A 21531-nucleotide genomic window follows, 5' to 3' on the forward strand; every position below is an offset into this window, starting at 1 on the left:
TCTACCTCGAAAAAAAGGATTTACATTTATTTCTGAATGTATAAAACACTGTCCTAAACTGAGGGTTGACTACAGCATAGGTTATTGGGTTGCTGACCGATGTCACACAGGCCATGGAGACAGAGAGAACTTCTAGATCCTGAGTGATCTTCATCTGCAAGAAGAAGAGTTAAAAAGATGTAAAGCATCAAACTTTGAGTCACTTTCACCGCATTTATACCTCGCTGATGAAGAACCGATATTGTTTCATGTTCCCAACACAAGTCTCCCACCTCTTACACCGCCGTGTAAAAAGGATATATGAAACATGAAAAGAGGGATAAAACATTCAAACGCTGCGCATTCTTGAGTTTGTCGACCAACCTTACGACCAATTCTGAGGTTTCTATGACTGTAGATGCAAATTTTGAGTTTATTTGGCAGCTTGGAAATTTGCTTCAGTAGAAGAAGAAACCTTGATTGATCTTACAATCAAGGTTGACGCACACACAAGTGTACAGGGAGCGGCAGATAACACAGGGATATGTAGGCCTACTGTTCATTTGTTTCATTAATTGACTTTCTTTGTTGGAACATAAACTGTACTGATAACAAAGGTATTATTTGGTTTTACATTTGTTATGGCTGTTGTGTGTCAAACTACACAACTATTATAACTGAATCACTTAAATTACTATACAGGGTCTGAGTAGTAGTTTAAAAGACCAATCAAACTAAACATTTCACTCTTTTCTCAATAGATTTCTAAAGGCACTAAATACATTGCATGCTGCACTTCAATCAGACTTACCCCAGCATTTTTCTCTCTGTTGATAAAAAAGTTCACCAGGATCATTACTATCAATGGTATCCAAAATATGAGGAAAGTGAGAATAATGTACCCAGAGCGCTTGGCCATTTTACCCTCCTTCTTTTTTTTAGCTCTTTCTTTGCTGGCCATTGATGGCATCATACAGACAGCGCCATCCACGTCCTCGTTTTGATCCGGGGCACTAATTGTAACAGACTGTATAGCTTCAGTCTCCTTTCCAGGTAAAGCTACAACGTCTTGTGCTTCACAGCTAACAACAGGCTGCTGCTCAAACTCACTGACCTCCAGGCGCTTTGAGGGAGCTGTCAAACCCTCGTCCAAATCAATGACTGTGAGCGCTCCTTCCCTGAATGTCACACCTGCACGCTTCAGACTTTTGGTGGTTTCACTAGGAGAGTTAATGGGATCAGCTGGAGAATCTCTATGAGATGCCTTTATTTCACCTGGCATCACCTGCTGCTCTAGTCCTACAGTCTGCTCCAGACTGACTGTCTGCTCATTTGTTTGCACGTTTTCATCATGGACTTCCTCTTGACCTTTTTTATTGACCTCTGAGTCATCATCCTTTTTCTTTTCTTTACTTTTGCCCTGTTTAAGCACAGTACCTTTGTCAAATATTTTCCGACCGTGTGCTCTTACTATTGCAAAAATCCGAGAATAGAATCCAATGATGACAGCAAAACAAACTGACCATAGGGGAAGTAAAATGTATAGTCCAAAGGTGTCATATGAGGGGAGAATTTCCACGCCTAGTCCTCTGCATTGAACATATACAGGTGAGTCTTTCAGTGATGTAAGACAAAAAACTGCCACAAGGATGGCAATGGACCAGGTGAGGGGAATCATTATTAAAACCCTTCTTCGGCGTTCTTTTGTCTGAAAAGGGTGTGCAATGGCCTGATATCTCTCTGCACTTATGCCTGCTAAGGTAAGCAACTGAATGCAGAAACTGAAGGAAAAAGAGACTACTTGAGCATCGCATAACAGTCCATCAACATAGCCTTGTTGGTTAGTCAAAACAATTGCTAAAAGAATTGGACAGTCAATTGCGCAACGGAAAATGTCTATGACCGCTAGATTCACCAGTAGAGCATTATTCCAAGTACGTAGTGATTTTTGGTGGTACACTGCTAAAATAACAAATAAGTTTGCTGCGATACCCACACACGAGGTAAAGAGCAATACCACACTGTTCGCTGTTAAAAACGCAATGCCAGAGTAATCTTTCCAATTGGTAATATTCCCATAATCCAGTGAAACAGATCTCATCTCCCAGTTATTGACTGTATTTTAAATATACCTTCTCTGAATATTCCTAAATCCACATGGTTTGGCGTACGTGTTGAACGACTCAAAGATCAAGCTGAAGTGCATTTATTAAACCGATTATCCATTACCATGACAGGTGACGCACATGTCCTCCCATTCAATTAACACCCCGCATCGCAACTCATCAGGGAACCCTTCTGTTAATCAAACTCATTAACACGTTAGCCTATTTTCCCTGTAAATATTACAGAAAGCTGAATAGATTTCATTTTTATCATTTTGATTTCTGACAAGGGATCTGACAAGTAAAATCCCTGCCACTGTTTGACATTCAGTTAGAATCAATGTACTACAGTTGCATAAATGGCATCTATTGTAATAGCCATACCAGGTGGCTGTGTGGAAGTTATCTAAACAACCAAGGGAATAAAAAGATTAACCATTATATTGGATTACAGCATGAAGTTTTATAATCCTATTTGTTGGAGATAAAAATGGGAAAGGCTCTTTGAGTGAACATTTTAATCTTACAGGCAATGCCAAATCTGGGATTAGATCTGGGCCGTGTAATGTTCTCTTACCCTTTGTTGATCACAGCCCTTTTAAATCCATTTAGAAATATGCCAGTAGTCCTAACCTAAACAATAGCATATTTTGCAAACAAACAACTTTGTAGTGGAAATCACTTTGCCAAAATTTAGATGGAATTACAGCATCAGTCCAATGAAGTTGTATCCTCCCGTGCACAAAATCACACATTCAATGAGAAAATTGAATAAATGTAACAATTGCATTTCCCCCCTACAATACAGTGAATTTATGTATATTCCCAGATTGTACTCCCTCTAGGCTAAACTTGTGGTCAAAGGCTCATAAACATGAAAATAAGGAAAAACGTATGTTTTCTTTTATTGTGCATCAACGTAGCAACCTTGTTTAAAGCACTACTTGCAGTAACACATATGCACCTGTTCAGTGCAGTACAAACACACTTTCACACACCCGTACATACACTTGTGTAGAAGAAGCCTCTGTGAAGAACTTGAGTTGAAGTGCCTTGGTCTCGCTCATCCTCGGTCTTGCTCAACATTTTCAGAAGGTCGTAGGTTCAAATCCTAACACTCAAAGGAAGATGTTTAAAAAGAGCTCATATAAGTCGGCCATTTCTCAGCTGTTCCCATCTGCCATGTGTATTAGAAAATATATCTGTTTGACCTCATCTATCGTGGACAGGTTGTGTCTCAAAGCCAAACAACCATTGTAAACAAAATAATAAGTTACTAATTACAGAAGCATTCACAAGACTTAACTTAACTGTGAGATCTAGAGATGGTAACCAGTAGTGAACTAACAAACAGACACCTTCTGGAAAATACAGTAAATCTTCACAAAAGAACTCACTGCATTTTACCTACAGCTTGGGATCATTTTCTACAAATAAATTCCAATCATTTTGGCAACTTTCTGCCAGAAAGTAACTGTAGATTTCCCTCTGCAATTTTAAACATTGTAGAATGAACAGACTCAGACAACTATGGCAGTTTCTTGGTTGTGTTGAAGAGAAGAATCACATAGGCAGCACCTTGCTGTTTGGACTGGCCCCTTGGTTCATTCTGCTCCTGCTCATGGAGATCATACCACTTCCTTTGCTGGCAGGACCACGGGGGATGTACTGCCCACATGATAGTGCCTCCAGAGTAGCCTCCCGAAACTGCCGGTTAGACAGACCAAACACCTTTAAGAAACCTCTGAAACATATTTTCAACCCATGATCCATAAATTCATGACAATGTATTAACACAAATCCTTTGGGTACTTGGGTAAGGATGATCTCCTCAACTCAACCAACAATTTCAAGGATGCAGGTATACCTGTTTGTTGCTCAGGAAGTAGATGATAGGGTTGTAGACAGGACTGGTCTTTGCAAAGTACATGGGCATGGTCGCCACAAGTGGGGGTATTTGGAGCTCTGGATTCACCACGACCACCACAGACAGGGCAGTGTAGGGCAACCAGCAGACGAAGAAGGCAACAATCATGAACGTCACCATACGGACAGCCTTCTCGTTCTCCTCTAGACACATCTGTCCTCCCTGGAGCTGCACACTCCTGTTCAGCTGTGGAAAGAGGAGGGGGGGGGGGGGGGTTGGAAAAAGCTCTGTTCATAGCAAAGTGTTATAGAAACAGGTATACTGTACACAACCATAGACAGACTTGGATAAGAGAAAGTGGTCACTATTAGTATGTGGAAGCATAACAGACTCGCCGTCGGTCCATCAGAGACGGAGGCCCAGTACCTTCGTCATGTAGGCCAGGACCTTGCTATAGCAGTAAATGATAATGATGACTGGCAGGATGAAGCAGAGGATGGTGTAGAGGATGAGGTAGCTATAGTTGCTCCAGGAGCGCTCCTCCCAGCCCAGGGAGCAGGAGGTCTGAACCCCCTCAGGCCCATAGGAGCTCCAGCCCAGCAGGGGGGCCACGGCCCAGAACAGGCAGAAGAGCCAGACGAAGATTAATCCATGACAGCTCCTACGCACGTTCAGCTTGAAGCCAGCCATGGGCTTACATACCACGATGTACCTTTCATATGCCAGCAACGTAAGGGTGTTGAGAGACACTAACCCTATGGGAGGGAAAAACTTTTTGTCAATTTGTTTGCAATACATGAAGATGAGACCGGAATAAGTTGTGAGTCTCCTCATTTTGGGATAATAGTTATAGTAGGATATGCCAATTAGCAATATGCAAATTTAGATTTTCATTGCTATTACTTTGTGATGATGATGAGCATCTACAAGAATTCCAAACAAAAAACAAAGGACATTAGCTGCAGAGATATTAAGTTCAAATAATCAGACTATCACATGATTAAAGTTATCCTGAGAAATGTGTTCACTCACCAAAATAGTTGACAGCAAATCCTTGAAAAGTGCAGACCTTTTCTCCAAGAAAGAAAGACCCATGATAGTTGGTGATGGTGACAATTAAGGATCCACACAAGGCAATCATTAAATCGGACACTGCGAGGCTCAAGATGATCATATTCATGGCGTTGATCAAACTTGGATTCTTTAACATGACAGTTATCACAATGCTATTGTTAAAGACAGAGAATATTGTGTTGATGAACATGATATACGAGATGATACTGTAGCCGACCCGTGGAAAAATAGTAGGCGCCACAGGGACTCCGGTGACCAGAAGGGTCGGAGCGACACTCCAAGATGTGGTGTTGCTGTCCATGGTACCTACTCTCAACTGGGTCAACCCTAGAGCACCTTCCCATTCGACTGTCTGAGATCCCAGCTCACCCAAGGCACTGAACGTCATCGATCTTATCATTTCTGATCCGTGTTAGATAGGTCTTTAAAATGCATGGATTGAGCACCTGTTTTATGGAGCACCTCTGAATCCAACACAAAAGCAATTTAGTTAATTGCCCCTAAAATGATTTGCCGGATTAGAAAATAAATCCACGAGGATTACATGACAAATCTGAATCTGAGATTAATTTGGTGTTGTGATTTTTAACATCCAATGTAGAAGTAACTGAGAAAAGGCATATTCAGACACAGGTCAATGGTACATGTTTGGTAAAACCTAAAGAGAAAACGATTTTGTCTAGATATATATAGAGCCAAATAATGAGAAAAAAGTGCTATAACGCATTGAGATTCTGCCAAAGTAATATGTTTTAATAAATAATGACAAAAGTACACTTCTAATGAATTGGACTCGTTCCAAAATCCATAAAATCTACATAACCCAAAAGCTGTCCACATTTTCCACCTTTATAACATTTCCCTTTTCTTCCAAAACAAAAGCTCTAAATTACTTTAAATAGTTTTCCTACAAAATACTGAGAACTTCAGTTCATCAATTTCTGTGCAAATGAGTCATTCAAATTATTTTATCCATAATAAATCAATACTTTAAAGACAGAAAAGTCTGATAAGGAACAAACGAGAAGTTTCTATTTGAATATAAAACTGACATTTTCAATATATACCGTATGTCCTTTTCGTATCAAAAACAGGAACAGTCCATGTTTGAACTGGCAGGGCCAGTAGTCTCCATAGAGCTACAGTTTCAAGAACTGCCCATAAACCATTTAGTTTAATCATAGATGATACACACAAACAAAACTACTGGTATTTGTCTTAAAGCATAAACATACTGCAATTTTAGTTTCAATGACAAAAAGCTTAAGGCAATTGAGTTTGTACCTAATAGTGGAGTTATTAATATAATATAGGTTGTTTAACTTTGCACAGATCTCAACAAAGAAAGCTGAGACTTACAGATCCATCTTGAAGGGCAAAGACAATCTTGAACAGGACAAGATACAGTACAAAGACTATAGGAGAAAGCAGCAACAATATCAGAAAATCTTATACCAAATGTAGTCAGTGTAGATTGGTTAAACTCACTCCTCAGGTTTATATACACACACAGTCCTCCAGCACACAGGCATCTTTAACGTCCCTCTACAATATGACAATCTATACTGTATGAGTGTTTTCAGTAAATACTGTCCGTTTGCATAAAATATCTTAATATCAAGTGAATAATTGTTTGCTGTTCCCTCCACCACACCAACCTCCACCCTTGGTTCTGTATTTGCTCAATCTGTAGGCGAAATTCCCCCAAATGATAGCCATTTTAGCGGTCTCCCATTAATGTCAAATCCAAGTCTCAAGTTGGGTTTCTTGGGCAGAGAGCTGTCCTGGAGTGGAACCTTGACACCTAAGGACACGTGTCTGTACTGTACACTGTCAATAAATATCATGCTAATTTACTACCCTAATCTCCGGACTGAATTTTTTTTTTACATCTAAACCAATATATTTTCTTTTCTACCTCCCGGTACAAACAATAATCTAAACTGTGTAAAGAAGTCTACACATTACGTCACAAAAAAAAATAATTGTATTTTGGTGATCAACTCTACTTTTACCTTTGCTTGATACCACTATACAAGACATGCAAAATATGTGCGAGGGTTTCTTTCTGGTACACTATTAACAAACTGTTTAAAGCAACATTAATATACATAGTAAAACCTTGCACTGTTAAAATACTATTCAAGTCATCTGATAAATACATATATGAGTTAGTTCAGATGCGGCAGTTCACATCATCAGGTTATAAGATTTTCTGATGTACAGTATTAATGATGCTGCAATGGAGACGGCTTGTACATGTCAGTGCAGTGCTTATCTCCATGTCTGTGCTCCGTGTCCAGGTGAAGTCTGGGGAATGGCACCGGAATCTTTCCCCTCCTCTACCCTACCCTTCTCTACTCAGATTTGGTCCTGTGGGTCTGGAAGGGCATGTCCAAGGCCCCGGCACTGGTCTGTTCGGGCCAGAAGGGAGACTCATGCTGCAGGGGGGTGCGCCGGGGGAAGAAGGTGTGCTGGAAGTCGTAGTTGAGCAGGCAGCTGATGGAGGGCATGTAGATGTCGGCGAAGCGTGAGAGGCGGCGGGAGAAGTAGGTGGGGTTGTGATACGTCCGGAAGAGACTTCCGAACTGAGCGTTGAAGATGTCCTTTGTCTGCGACCTGCAACAACATATTCATAAGGAAAGCTCAATGGTTCTCTCCTGTGACTTCTACATCTTAACAATTACACATTTTAGCACTTTCAAAGACTGAACCAGTGCAGATAATATATCAGTGGTTGAATAAACAGGATTATCTTGGGTTTCTCCAGATAAATCTCTAAAGTACGTAATGGTCCACAGGAGAAGATAATATATCTTGTGGTATCTCTTTCTCTGATCCATTTCTGTACCTCATGGTTTCTCTTTCTTTAATCCATTCCCGGACAACAGCTTGAGAGGCTGGGTCCCTGTGTACCTGTAAATGAGGAAGTGTGTGAATTATACAAAAGTGAACAGTATTTCCAGCACAAATGCTTGAGTTAGCGGGTTGGAATGCACGCATGCACTCGCAGAGACGCTCGTGCATGCTATCTGCTTGCCTGCATGTGTTCGATGAGTCCGGTGAGGCCCTGCAGCCAGGTCATCATGTGGACATACTGCTCCGTGTTCATGATCTTGATCTCCTTCCTCAGCTCTGGGATGATGGCTCCAGTCCTCCAACCGTGCTTCAGGGTCAGGTCCTTCAGGGTGGTGACGACAGATTGGACACCAGTTATGATATTCTCAAACATTGCACTGAAAGTATGTCAAATGAAAATCTTGAGGAAAAAAATAGGCTATTTCCCAACGGATGATATGATAATTAAGTTAAGATGTTTGAGACTCATTTATCGACAGAGGGTTACGAAGAGCAAAGAAGAAGGATATCATTTGAATCAATCCTCTTTGGAAAGGAACACATGTGCGGAAAGCTTTACTGTGTGTGTTGTATCTAACTGGTTGGTACTTACAGCCAGGTCACTGTAGATGTGATCTCCAAAGTACAGCACCTTTGACCCCCTCCATCCAGTTAATCTCAGAAACTCATACAGGTTCCCCTGAAACACACAGAAAAAAACACAACATGGGGGGATAGACTTTGGAAGTCGAGAGTTCAATAGTCAACATGAATTGTAATACCTCAGCTGTTAAATGGACAGGCCTGTACCTGTTTGTATATCTGCCCTTTCTCTAACCGATGGATCCTGTCCCACAGAAGACCTCCTTTGTCTGTGACTCGTCTGAAAGGCCTACCAGGGACAACAGTGCGTTAATACAAACAAAATTGTTCGAAATAGCTGTTTTAAGCCATTTGGTAGTTCACAGCCTTACTTCCTCCTGTCGTTGAAGAAACCGGGTTTGTCGGCTTGCACGATGACCACCTCGAAAAGGTCCCTCCAGTCCTTTCCGACCATGTAGTTCATCCCCCGGTTTCTGAGAAACCAAAAAGCACAGTAAAGCACAGAAAATCGTGAAAAAGCATAAATAAAATTGTAGGCGCAATATCTGCAGACTATTTGAGGGTACTTTATCACCAGTTCTATACACCATGTCATCTTTTATTTTGTTGACATGTCATTGCTGTTTTCTCACCAACTGCTTAACAACAGACACAAATCTAAACACAGACATGGTGAATATCTTTTGATTCAGACCACTGGGTTGTGGTAATGTCTTCTAATGTATTCAGGCTTTGTTTGCACATTGCTTGGCTCCACAGAGAACTCGTAGGGGGCTGTGAATTAGACAAAAGTGTTTTGGCCTCCAGTCCTGCTTGCTGTATCTTGACATCTATTCAAATAGTTTGGAGAACACTGTAGCAACGCAGGCCAAACACTAGAAGCTCCAGGGACTTCAATAAACCGAGTCACTGGTCACGAGGTGGCATATTAAAATGTTGAAAGTGTAGTTCTGCTTGCCAAATCACACTTGGCCATACTGGCACAGATCTTACACAAAGTCCAAGGGGCTGTTGGTGATAAGGAACATCTTCTTGCCACTCTCATAGAGCTTCTTCAGTACAGCATGGCTCTGTTCACCGTAGCAAATATATTTCTCTACAAAGAGCGAGAGAGAAAGAGAGAGAGAGAAGGAGAGATAAAAGTGCAAACAAAGCTCTCTAAGCCAGACTCACTTCAAAGTAATTTCTGGGAACTTCTTACAAGAACAATGCCATTGACCCTGAAGTCTCTTACAACAGGATATTTGTATATCAAATGTAATACAAATTTAAGAACACACAGCATGTCATTGTTGCTTATACCAATATCTGCCTCGACAGCTCGATACATGAGCCCCTTCACATGGACCTGTCCTATAGCCCTCTGTGAACAGACAGAGAATGATACATTAGATTAATTCAGATTCTGAAAGAGATTCAACTTGTTAAATTTATTCTAGAGTATATTTAGAATGGTAACACATCAGTATCCACTGGCAGGCAAGCAAATTGCTAGTACCCTGAATTTAGATAATCGTATTCGCATGAACGTCTACAATGAAGGCTCTACAACTGACATGGGGGAAGTTTCCAATGTCTAATAAATAGTCTTGAGTTTGCCAAAGCTGCAGGACAGAAGGCTCACTCTCATGCTAGTTATATTTCTCCTGCCATGCAAGTTAATGGCCAACCCAGCATGTTGAAAGGCCCTTGAAGTAAGGACTCACAGAAAGGTCAATCATTCTGTGGTAACTCAAGACCATCCAGAGGGCAGTGGGGAGGGAGGGGGGGGATCCTTCAAAAGGCGTCAGTCAGTAAACCCCCCCCCCCCCCCACACACACACACACACACACACTAAAAAGTGAGGGGTTTTTCATGACAGCAACCTGTCAGAACTGCCACAGTGCGCAGATGAGAACTACGCTGACAGCTCCTCAAAGGGACAGCGCAGCAGCAGTCCCGCCCTCCTATCTCTGAAGAGGCAGAGCCCTGCCTCTATCTCTGAAGAGGCAGAGCCACCAGAGACTACACACAGTTGGTGCAGGCGAGCTCTCCACTCTAAAATTAGACTGCCATTTTCACAGCTAAAATTAAGACTGCACTCCTCACATACCGTACAAAAATAACCAGTCACAACAAGCCACGAAATGCTTTAACCTCCACCAGCTGGAGACAAGTATAACTGCAACCACATTGTCATTAAGGACCACGGTGAACTCTTACCTTAACATCTCTGTAGAGATGGACAGGCTCATAGTCGATGTTGTGCTTCATGAAGTAGTCATTGACACAACAGAGCAGGGTCATCTCCGGTAAGGAGAAAATGTCCATGTATTGTTTCATTGTGTGGCCATGGGAGCTCTGAAGGAAGTACAGGAGATACGAAGGCAAAAGCTTAATTAGAAAAGATAAGACGTTTCAGAATTTGCATTAACATTTACATGTATTCATTTAGCACATGCTTTTATCTAACAAGACAGAGAAGGTGTGGGACTAAACCTGCAAGGACATTTACATAACAATGCAGGAATGGAACCTGCACTGCACTGCCTAATAGAACTTTACTTCCATGAGCTAAGTGGGATTCGAACCCTGACGAAAGGTAAATAAGTGTTTCTCGAATAGGGTCCTGACTTCCCTAAGCTCGATAATTGTGACATATGACATAAGTTGGGTAGGCATGGGGCAGAATTCTTACCTTGCCATAGAAATCACTCATTATCTCTAGAGGGACGTGTGAACCCTCATACATGGCCACTACTTCCTGGTCTGGCACTGGGTGAAGACCCCTACAAAAGAAATCAGAACATGTTTAACTAAACCTTTTTCAACATTATACATTTTCTACTATGCTTACACGGATCTAGACACAATTAAATACCTGTATACTGTTCCCAATTGGATGTAGTGGAACGCATCAATCTTCATCAGTAACGCCTGGAAGTGACAACAGAGGAACCCAGATTATATTGTTTCGTTTCAACATAATGTTATAGTTGTAAAAAGTAATAAACAAGGCCATTAAAGGAACCAAAGCTCATACACACCTTCTGGACGTCATAATGTAATCCTCGCACAACAAAATTTGGTATGTATTCATACTCTCGCAGATCCTCAGGATACTAGGACACAAGAAAGCTGTTTTAGAAGTGTCTCCGATTTGTAGCTTGGTAGCTTACACTACAAAACATAATGATAAAATGATGAATCAAGACGCAACCATCTTGTCAGGGTCATTAACACATTCCTTTCACTCATTTTAAAGTCATTTCAATATGACAGAATATCATGGGTTCTGTGAAGGAGAAGGATCCTGTCTTTGTGTATACTGTAGTTATGGTGTCTATCCTGTGTCAGTGAAAAAAAAAGAAAAGTGGAACAGACCCTGTGTTCTTGAATTAGGATGTCGCGAGCAATGTTGAAAATCAGGGTGTGGAGGTGGCTGGAGTAGAACGCCAGGGTGTAGTCATAGTCAAACCCATAGATCTCTATATCCTGCAGGCTCATCTCATTGTTGGCAAATATGGTGTCTGGGTTGACTGAGTTCTTTGTTATTACTGGAATCAAGTCTGGAAGGAATAAGGAGAACAATCTTGTCAGCTGATTGCAATTAATTGGTTGTGGATGTGTCAAACTTGAATTGGGGGAAACCAATTTACATGCTGCAACAGAAAGAAAAAAACGGACGTGGTGGCCTTCCCATTGAGAAACCAGCTTTCAATGCATCTTTAAGTAGAGCAAGTACAGCTTGCTTTTCCACAAGCTATACCCGGAAGCTACCGACAATAGCCTTAACCCCTATGTTTCAGTGCATTTGTCCCAAAATACCCTCTTTTTAGAGAACACGCAAACAAATCTAGCACGGTGAAAAACAACATGTCATGGTCATGTCAATCCTGCATGAAGTGCCAACGAATCATGTTACAGACTCTCTATGGGACTGTCAATAACGCATTGACACTGTCACGCTACATAGAAGCGTTTAGCTTGCTTCTAATTTGATAGCTCCATCAGGTGAGATGTCCGTCTACATACGTTTAAGGACTCCATTAAGCAAAAATAAGAACTGTGCACACGACAATGTTTGCCTTTTACCACTCAAGTCATACCTTCTGTTTGTTTTTTTGTCTCGTTGTAAACAGACCATAACCAATTGGTCATGTCTTGACCACCTGCAGAACTGCTACACATTGTTGCTGCGTAGTTTTTAAGGGGTTGATGTTGTGCCAACACCTGCCCGACTCTGGCAGACATGGCACTGAAATTCCGTAGACCTGAACCAGCCATCCACGGCGCTCTGTTGCTCAAGTTCCACGTTAAGCCGCTCTGCGTGTGAAAGATTTTGCAGTAAATAAACACCTTCTGTAAGCAATCCTTTTTCTTTAAAAGACATGAACAGGTCAAAGTAAAGGGCGTCATGGCTACTGTCCCCTTTGGGTTGGGTTGTGGATACCCCGCGTGTAGGTTGTGCGTTTCGGTCAACTGCACGCGGAATCACTTGCTGTAAATACAGTAATCGTCGCGCCCCCAGTAATCGCAGCAGACGTCACTTCCTGGATAAAAATACAGTCGCGAGAAACGATCACTTGAGCAAAAAAGCTGAAAATACTTTTTTCCTGACTCCCCAAGTGAGGTGAAAGACATGGAAACCAAATTAGAATACGTGTTCATATTCATTGTATAGGTGATTAGCCTATGCATCTTCTTTGAGAACCACGCTCTAGTAAAGGGTACAGAGAAGCAAAAACTGATCTGTTTACAAACGTTATGTCAGCAAGTACAGTAAATCATAATTCACAATTTTCCTTGAACCTTGAACTCGCACACCTGTTTTGGTAAATGTCAAATTCAAGAAGCTCCTCCTACATATGTCACTGTTATTTGTTTTAATATTTTGATCAAGTACAGTAGACCACGATCCACCAAGGGTGCTCATTTTCAACTACTTCCACTTTGCTAGTTTGGTTTCTACATGGAAAAAAAGAAAATAACCTATCATTTCAGATGACTGATATCGGAAAAAAATCGTCTTAAAAATGTCGTGATGACCCAGCAGAGTGTCAGTTTGTTTAACCCATAGACATAATAATTTATTATGTCTATGGTTTAACATAACAATCTTTTTTTTTTTTTTTTTTTTGGAAGACACAAGTATCTGTCTCTAGTTTTTTTAATAACAATCATAATCCCAAAACTCTTCCGTTGCTTTTTCAGTATCCGTGTCCGGTATACCAACCTGCCAATAATATGCATGACATGCATGATATGACAATTATTGTTTGATTTATTGACCAAAAGCAACGGTTGAACAATAATTTATTTCACAATCCTAAATTGACTGAATATTTATTCTTCAGCCAATGACCACGAGCCACGATTTTCATGTATGAAGTTGTACAGAAGAACTTCGATTGGGAGAAATGTAATGTGGATTATCCTGCAATTGGTTGGGGTTTGTGCGTGGTGTCCTGCCATTGGTGGATTCAGGGGGTTTAATTAAGGGGGGGTTTGGTTGAGAAAAAGGCAGCCTGTCATTCTTAGTGCGTGTTCTGGCTTTTGTCTCAGAAGGCAAGCGTTAAGAAACAGTTTAATCATTTTCTCAAAATGAAACGGCTTTGGGTATCAGGTCTTCTGTGTGCCCTCTTAGCTTTAGGTGAGTAACTGAGATTTTCTATCTTGCCACTAACGCTATATAGTCAACGCTAGCCGGAAGGCTGGCTAGGCATAGATTTTTTTAAATGACCAGCTAGCATCTTTCTACTAACTAGCCATGCATGAAGTTAGCAAGTTGAACGTTTTTTTAATATATATATTTTTTTACTTGTTAGTTAGTCAGTCCTGCCATTTAGTAAGTGACTTGGTACAGTAGTTACAAAGCATTTTAACAAGCCATTTATGCTGCTGGTTCCTCGCGTGTTTCTGGAAGTTTCCTTATCTTGCTAGCTAGCCGGTGTAACTCAGAACCACCTTTCCCATTGCTATCTTGTTAACGTTGAAGGTCCCCGATGTGTTATGCACTAGAATGCTGATGGTTTACAGTAAATTAATTGTCATGGCCGCACCGTGTTTCTTCAATGCATCTATGACATTTCCCCCCCAGGATCTGTCAGGGCAGAGGATGAACTCGATATCGATGGGACAATGGAGCAAGATCTTGGTAAAAGCAGGGATGGGTCCAAGACGGATGATGAGGTGGTGCAAAGGTAGGTTGCGGTTCACATTGTGGTAGAATTTGTTCGACACATTGCCAATTAGTAGTTACTGTCTGTGATGTTTTGTGTACACCGAGAGGTCAAGTTCATGGGCAGGGTTCAATGTGCTACATGACCGTACAGTGTCAACATCACAGAACTTTTGACGGATCGATGTGACACAGGACCCCTACTACCCCAGCTAAATGTGTATTATGACATTGCCTATGATGACGCCAACACTGAGAAATCTAGATTAAACTCTTCATGAGTTTGTGTAAAGCATCCTGTGTTATATGGTTGTCTACTTTAACGAGCCTGCGAGGAAGCAATGAGCCCTGTGGTCGTTGATATCAGGCGATATTGATGCAGGTAATCCTAGTTCCTTTTTATTGTGGCTAATTTCGTGTGTGTGTGTGTGTACACAGGGAGGAGGAGGCCATCCAACTGGATGGGCTGAACGCAGCTCAGATTAAAGAGATCCGTGAGAAGTCGGAAAAACACGTATTTCAGGCAGAGGTCAATCGCATGATGAAGCTCATTATCAACTCTCTCTACAAGAATAAGGAGGTGGGTTGACGTCAGGGTGCTGTCTGTCAGTTGCTCGATGTGATGAGGGAGGATTGGTGACGCTGACTTGTTTTCTTGTTGGATGGGGTCTAGATCTTCCTCAGGGAGTTGATCTCCAACGCCTCAGATGCCCTGGACAAGATCCGTCTGATGTCACTGACCCATGAAGATGCACTAAATGCAAACGAGGAGCTGACCATCAAAATCAAGGTAAATGGATGGGACCCCTATTCAAGTTTGCTCTACTGCTCTCTCCACCAGACAGGCCTCTATTGAGCTCTTCTCTAAGCTGACTTGTCTTTTATCCTCAGTCCGACAAAGAGAAGAACATGCTCCACATTACTGACACAGGCATTGGTATGACCAAGGAGGATCTTGTGAAGAATCTGGGCACCATCGCCAAGTCTGGCACCAGCGAGTTCCTGAGCAAGATGAATGAGATGCAGACAGAGGGACAGTCCACGTCCGAGCTGATTGGTCAGTTTGGTGTGGGTTTCTACTCCGCCTTCCTGGTGGCTGACAAGGTCATCGTGTCATCCAAGCACAACAACGGAACCCAGCACATCTGGGAGTCCGACTCCAACGAGTTCTCCGTCATCGAAGACCCCCGCGGGGACACCCTGGGCAGAGGAACCACCATCACGTGAGTGGCATCAGCTTCCTTCCTCTTTCCCGCTGGCAGAACTGTTTTTTCAACATTCTACCTGACAGAAAACAGCTCCTCGTTATTCCTCTGATACAGTAGCCTGGTGTTTTCATATCATGATGTACCAGGCCAGCCTTTTGAAGGGTGCCTTTTGATCTTCCAGGTTGGTCATGAAAGAAGAGGCCTCAGACTACCTTGAGCTGGAGACCATTAAGAACCTTGTGAGGAAATACTCCCAGTTCATCAACTTCCCCATCTATGTCTGGGCCAGCAAGGTAGGATTTTTTAGATTTAATCGCCGTACAAAAACAGGGCTCAATTTCTAGGCTTTTGAGCTGATGGCAGTTCCTGATTCCTCATTCCCTTTGCAGACTGAGACCGTAGAGGAGCCCATGGACGAGGACGCAGAGGAGGAGGCTGAGAAGGATGCCACTGAGGAAGATGTGGAGGTGGAGGAAGAGGAGGAGGATAAAGACAAACCCAAGACCAAAAAGGTACTGTAAATGAAATCAAATGACATCTTGTTCCTTTACCACCAAGAACTGTATTGGGTTTTGGAATACTAATCAGCTGGTTTCTTTCAGGTTGAGAAGACAGTTTGGGACTGGGAGCTGATGAATGACATCAAACCTATCTGGCAAAGGCCAGCCAAGGAAGTGGAGGAAGATGAATACAAGGCTTTCTATAAAACATTCTCCAAGGTAGGCGTATTGATGATTTAATCATGTTGTGTTATTGAAGTTCAGTACGTTTTTAAGTACCAAAGGCAGGCAGTAACTGACCTCCCTCCCTCCTTTCCCCCCCAGGACAGTGATGAGCCTCTCTCCCACATCCACTTTACTGCTGAGGGTGAAGTCACCTTTAAGTCTATTCTCTTTGTTCCCGCCGCTGCCCCGCGCGGCATGTTTGATGAGTACGGCACCAAGAAGAATGACTTCATCAAGGTAGTTATGGAGAATATTCTTACTTAACACAGCTGAATTAAATTGGTTATTGAATGCATTTGCTCAAATCCATCATATAAAATGTCTGTCTGTCTCTTGTAGCTGTTTGTCAGGAGAGTGTTCATCACAGATGACTTCAATGACATGATGCCCAAATATCTGAACTTTGTCAAGGGAGTGGTGAGTGAATCTTCAATAAATGACAGAACCATTGTTTAGGAACGGGGAATATGCATTTTTGTTAATTCTCCAAGGCAAGACCCCTCTGATGCTGAATGACGCTGTTTAAACAGGTGGACTCTGATGACCTACCCCTAAACGTGTCCAGAGAGACCCTGCAGCAGCACAAACTTCTCAAGGTAAGGAGGGTCACCGAACAGGAACCCACCCTGGAATCCAGTTTGTTTGCGTCACAAAATCAATTTCCAGGTTCCTGAAGTGCAAGGCCTCTCAACCAATCTCTTCTTGTTTAGGTCATCCGCAAGAAGCTGGTGCGCAAGACCCTGGACATGATCAAGAAGATCGCCGAGGAGCAGTACAACGAGAAGTTCTGGAAGGAGTTTGGCACCAACATCAAGCTGGGGGTGATCGAGGACCACTCCAACAGGACCCGTCTAGCCAAGTTGCTTCGCTTCCAGACCTCCAACAGCGACACGGTGCTGGCCAGCCTGGAGCAGTACGTGGAGCGCATGAAGGAGAAGCAGGATAAGATCTACTTCATGGCTGGAACCAGCAGGAAGGAGGTATGTTTGAAGGAACCTGTGGAGCTGAGAGGCTTAAGGGGTTTTAAGTTATTAACAACCTGCAGAGAAATGTTTCCAGAAGCTCCGGTGTTTGCTTTGAGGGGCAAGGCGGGGCGTCTGCTCCTTGCTTTAGGTTCACACAGGATCTTGCTGTGTTCCCCTCTCCAGGCCGAGTCCTCTCCCTTCGTGGAGCGCCTGCTGAAGAAGGGCTACGAGGTCATCTACCTGACCGAGCCCGTGGACGAGTACTGCGTCCAGGCCTTGCCCGAGTTTGACGGCAAGCGTTTCCAGAACGTGGCCAAGGAGGGCATCAAGTTCAACGAGAGCGACAAGGCCAAGGAGAACAGGGAGACCATGGAGAAGGAGTTTGAGCCCCTCACCACCTGGATGAAGGAGAACGCACTGAAAGACCAGGTTAGAGTCCAAACCAGTCATAGACATGGGACACCAGTCAGAAACCTCACATCTGCAAGGATTGTAGTTTTTGTTGAAAGGGCAGATAAGGGTTTGTAATGGGGTGACTGGTTGAATATCCTGTTTGTTAACTTGTATTCATTGTATTGCACTCCCTGGTTTCTGTAGATCGAGAAGGCCATTCTGTCTCAGAGGCTGACTAACTCCCCCTGTGCCCTGGTAGCCAGTCAGTACGGCTGGTCTGGAAACATGGAGAGGATCATGAAGGCCCAGGCCTACCAGACAGGAAAAGATATCTCCACAAAGTGAGTGACGACTGCTTGGTTTTGTTGCAATTTGACTCGTCTAAGCTTTCCTGTTTGGGCTTGGGTGTTAACGGCCTCATTTTGTTCAGCTTTTCCCTAATCTGGTATTGTGTTCCCTCTCTCTCTCTTCCAGTTATTATGCAAGCCAGAAGAAAACATTAGAAATCAACCCTAAGCACCCTCTCATCAAACAGATGCTGAAGCGAGTTACTGTAAGTAATCACTTCATTATACAGTGAAATGATGCTTATAACACTAATGAACTCCATGCTTTTCTGTTGAAAAGCTGCTAAGCTGCACAAGTGCCAAAGCGTGTGTGTGTGGTTGTAGGAGAACCCTGAGGACCAGACGGCCTCAGACCTGGCCGTGGTGCTGTTTGAGACGGCCACCTTGCGCTCGGGCTTCCAGCTGGCCGACACCAAGGCCTACGGGGAGAGGATAGAGCGCATGCTCCGGCTCAGCATGAACGTGGACCTGGAGGAGCAGGCAAGTCACCCACACTCAGGAGATGCCGTGGGGACAGGATGACGAACTGTCCCGTGAGGAACCGTTTGTGCTAATCTGTGGATGTGGGTCCTGCAGGTGGAGGAGGAGCCGGAGGAGGAGCCAGAGGAGGAGCCTGAAGAGGTTACAGACGATGAGGAGGAAGTACTGGATGAGAAAGAGGAAGAAACGGTAAGGGCACAGAATTGCTTGACACAAACGTTTGATCAGATTGTGATGCCGGCTTAGCAGTCTTGGCTCTTGTGTCTAAAGTAATTCTCTGTTCTCTTTTTCCAGACAACTGACAAAGATGAGTTATGAGGCACTGAATGAGGGCACTGGAGTTGGACCTTACCTGGAGCAGTCACAGTGACACACCAGCTGGAGCCAACTGGCACTCTGGGGAGGGCTCTCTGAGGAGGGGTTTTTTAAGGCTTGTGTTTTTGTTTGTTTTGTTTTTTTACATTCCTCATGATTGTAAATTTGTTAATATTTAACTGACCTGTCTACAGAAAGAACAATCCTGTAGTTTGCTCCAATAAATGTTTCTTGGAAAAATGGCATGTGCTTTTTCTATTGGTTATGAATTTGCCACTAGAGGTCAGTAAAACATGTATTCTGAAGGACGCAGATGAACTGGTTTGACACCGTGGGAAATAAATGTAAAAAAAAAACAATTGTGAATATGGTGTATAATTCCACAAACCTTGGATATGACTTCATACACTATTGCTCACACTTGTGTCTTGTGTTGATCTTGCTCAGATGAGCAGGGCTGTTAAAGCCTTGTTTTTTGTCTTTGCTAAGCATACAGGAAACAACCTGTTACAGTTGGTATGACTAATCACTATGGCTGGATGACCATAAAGTGTGGTATCTACCAACAGGACCCTTGGCAACACATTCTGCAGGGCAACCTGTGAGATGTGTGGTCTGATCTCACAGTACAAACAAGGTTTTACAGGATACTTAATGAGGTCAACAGAGCTGTTGAACACTGAGCACTGTTCGGGTTATGCACACTTGATGAGAATGGACAACAGGAATTTCAAATTGCTACTAAGTCTAACCATGTATTCATGGATAATAAAAGGTGAGTTTTCTTTACTTTTCTGTTGTGCTGCCTTTGGGTCACATGACCCAAAGGTCCATAACAAACCATTGTTGTGTTTACCCAATACAAAAACAAATAATTTTATTTTAACCTTCGCAACGTGGGGGATCTGAGACAGCACAACGGTTACAAGAAAATGCTTTGTTTTTGTATGCGGTAAAGTTGTCGCAATACGACGGTGGGTCACAATGACTGACAACACAAGGGTTAAAAAAGCCTCATTAAATGATCAGTTGCCTTGATCTCATTTGACCTTGTACTTTGAGTGTGGGGAAATGGCTAAATATGTAAATGTCCCTGTTAAATGAGTTGAAAGGTGTTTATCATCCTCAGGATCGACACCAGACGTGTCATTTGTCGGTCTGCCCAGTACAGTCAGCCTGGCGGAGAACAGCCCGGCTGGCACAGTCATCTACAGCTTCCAGATGGTCCTTTCCCCAGGAGCTAGCATTGCATCAGGGTATCCCAGAATACAGAACTCTGACCCTCTCACCAATGCCTTTTTAGTGTCCATGCGTAACACCACCCAGGCCCAGGTAAGGTGTTGAGCTCCCAGACTGCTACCGTATAATCTTTCTACAGATGTTAGACTAGTACTGTACTGTAGTAACAAGAACATGGTTGTGGAGGGGTACGTTGTGGAGCATTTTTGTTATTTCCAAAGTAATTGCTATTGCAAATATAATGAGTGTTTGTATGCAAAGTGATTCTGACAGTTTCAGGACAAAATGTATTTTAGGTTTCTGTGACTGGGACTGCCAACCTGGATTTTGAGGCTACACCAAACCGCTTTATTTTACAAGTCCTGGCTGTGGATAACAAAGGAGATAGTGGTCTTCAGACACTGACAGTGATCCTAACTGATGTGGACGAGCCTCCTGTGTTCCTAGACAAGGGTACTATTTGAATTTGGCACTTACGAATGTGCATCAGTTGTTAACTAGTTCTACCTGAGAGTGTGGTTTCCTTATAATACATTTCCCTCCTAGGATCAGTCCTCTATGTTCTGGAGAGATCCACCCCTGGAGAGATTTATGTTCCCACTGTGTCTGACCCCGAGAACAGGCCTTTGACTGTACGACTCACTCAAATATTCACACCCTCTAACAACCATTCTTAGTCGAGAATCGTGTTAATTGTTATTGTGTAGCTGAACACGTTTCTATGTTTTATATGTAGTTTACACTGAATCCTCCAATCCCAGGATTTGGTTTAAACATTCTGTCAGCATCTCTCATCACAACAAAGGAGTTCAACTACCTGACTGATCCCAGAAGGTAAATGGTTTGTACATGTACATTGTAATTGTAAAAAGAAATGCCACACAAATGCCACAATAATTCTGTCTTCTCCAGTTATGCTTTCAACCTATCAGTGAGTGATGCGAAAAACACAGTGTCCCAAACACTGGTCATCAATATTATAAACCGAAATGATTATACACCTATATTCCTAAAGTAAGTATTGCTCAATGCATAACATTTTGGATTAGCTTCTGTCCCACATGGTGTATATTAATATATCTTAATCACACCCTTTCACAGTAAAATCACTCATTTTACCATCCCTGAGGAGCTGAGTCCTGGATCTGTTGTCACCAACGTTACAGCAGTCGTCCCAGATGACTCCTTTTATGTTGGTTTCGTCTTCTATACAATCAGTCCCGACAACTACC

General features: G+C 42.7%; 4 protein-coding genes across 4 annotated transcripts; 1 reads left to right on the top strand and 3 right to left on the bottom strand.

Moving 5' to 3' along the window:
* Position 1: 1 nt before the first annotated feature.
* On the bottom strand, positions 2 to 2115 carry LOC146258922 (5-hydroxytryptamine receptor-like). Its single transcript, XM_084671858.1, has 2 exons — positions 791 to 2115; positions 2 to 154 (listed from the first exon to the last, which is right to left on the bottom strand). Exons 1-2 carry the CDS (start codon positions 2078 to 2080, stop codon positions 2 to 4), a joined length of 1443 nt encoding a protein of 480 aa, XP_084527984.1. The 5' UTR covers positions 2081 to 2115.
* Positions 2116 to 3647: 1532 nt separating this feature from the next.
* LOC146258923 (pinopsin-like) lies at positions 3648 to 5326 on the bottom strand. Its single transcript, XM_084671861.1, has 4 exons — positions 4984 to 5326; positions 4378 to 4706; positions 3952 to 4197; positions 3648 to 3791 (listed from the first exon to the last, which is right to left on the bottom strand). The coding sequence occupies exons 1-4, from the start codon at positions 5324 to 5326 to the stop codon at positions 3648 to 3650; spliced, it is 1062 nt and encodes a 353-aa protein (XP_084527987.1).
* A 431-nt stretch (positions 5327 to 5757) lies between these two features.
* nt5dc3 (5'-nucleotidase domain containing 3) lies at positions 5758 to 12964 on the bottom strand. The gene is made up of 14 exons (XM_084672835.1): positions 12556 to 12964; positions 11831 to 12015; positions 11494 to 11568; positions 11328 to 11383; positions 11145 to 11235; positions 10670 to 10807; positions 9769 to 9829; positions 9460 to 9562; positions 8838 to 8939; positions 8674 to 8755; positions 8477 to 8563; positions 8066 to 8206; positions 7877 to 7941; positions 5758 to 7644 (listed from the first exon to the last, which is right to left on the bottom strand). The coding sequence occupies exons 1-14, from the start codon at positions 12863 to 12865 to the stop codon at positions 7383 to 7385; spliced, it is 1758 nt and encodes a 585-aa protein (XP_084528961.1). The 5' UTR covers positions 12866 to 12964; the 3' UTR covers positions 5758 to 7382.
* A 978-nt stretch (positions 12965 to 13942) lies between these two features.
* LOC146258925 (endoplasmin-like) lies at positions 13943 to 19300 on the top strand. The gene is made up of 18 exons (XM_084672157.1): positions 13943 to 14099; positions 14547 to 14649; positions 15066 to 15207; positions 15301 to 15417; positions 15519 to 15850; positions 16017 to 16128; positions 16225 to 16347; positions 16438 to 16554; positions 16660 to 16797; positions 16900 to 16977; positions 17091 to 17156; positions 17271 to 17540; positions 17709 to 17954; positions 18123 to 18259; positions 18393 to 18471; positions 18590 to 18745; positions 18842 to 18934; positions 19040 to 19300. The coding sequence occupies exons 1-18, from the start codon at positions 14051 to 14053 to the stop codon at positions 19061 to 19063; spliced, it is 2382 nt and encodes a 793-aa protein (XP_084528283.1). The 5' UTR covers positions 13943 to 14050; the 3' UTR covers positions 19064 to 19300.
* Positions 19301 to 21531: the final 2231 nt, after the last annotated feature.

Source organism: Hypomesus nipponensis, chromosome 14 (genome assembly GCF_054491055.1).
Source record: "Hypomesus nipponensis isolate SF chromosome 14, ASM5449105v1, whole genome shotgun sequence".
NCBI classification, from domain to species: Eukaryota; Metazoa; Chordata; class Actinopteri; order Osmeriformes; family Osmeridae; genus Hypomesus; species Hypomesus nipponensis.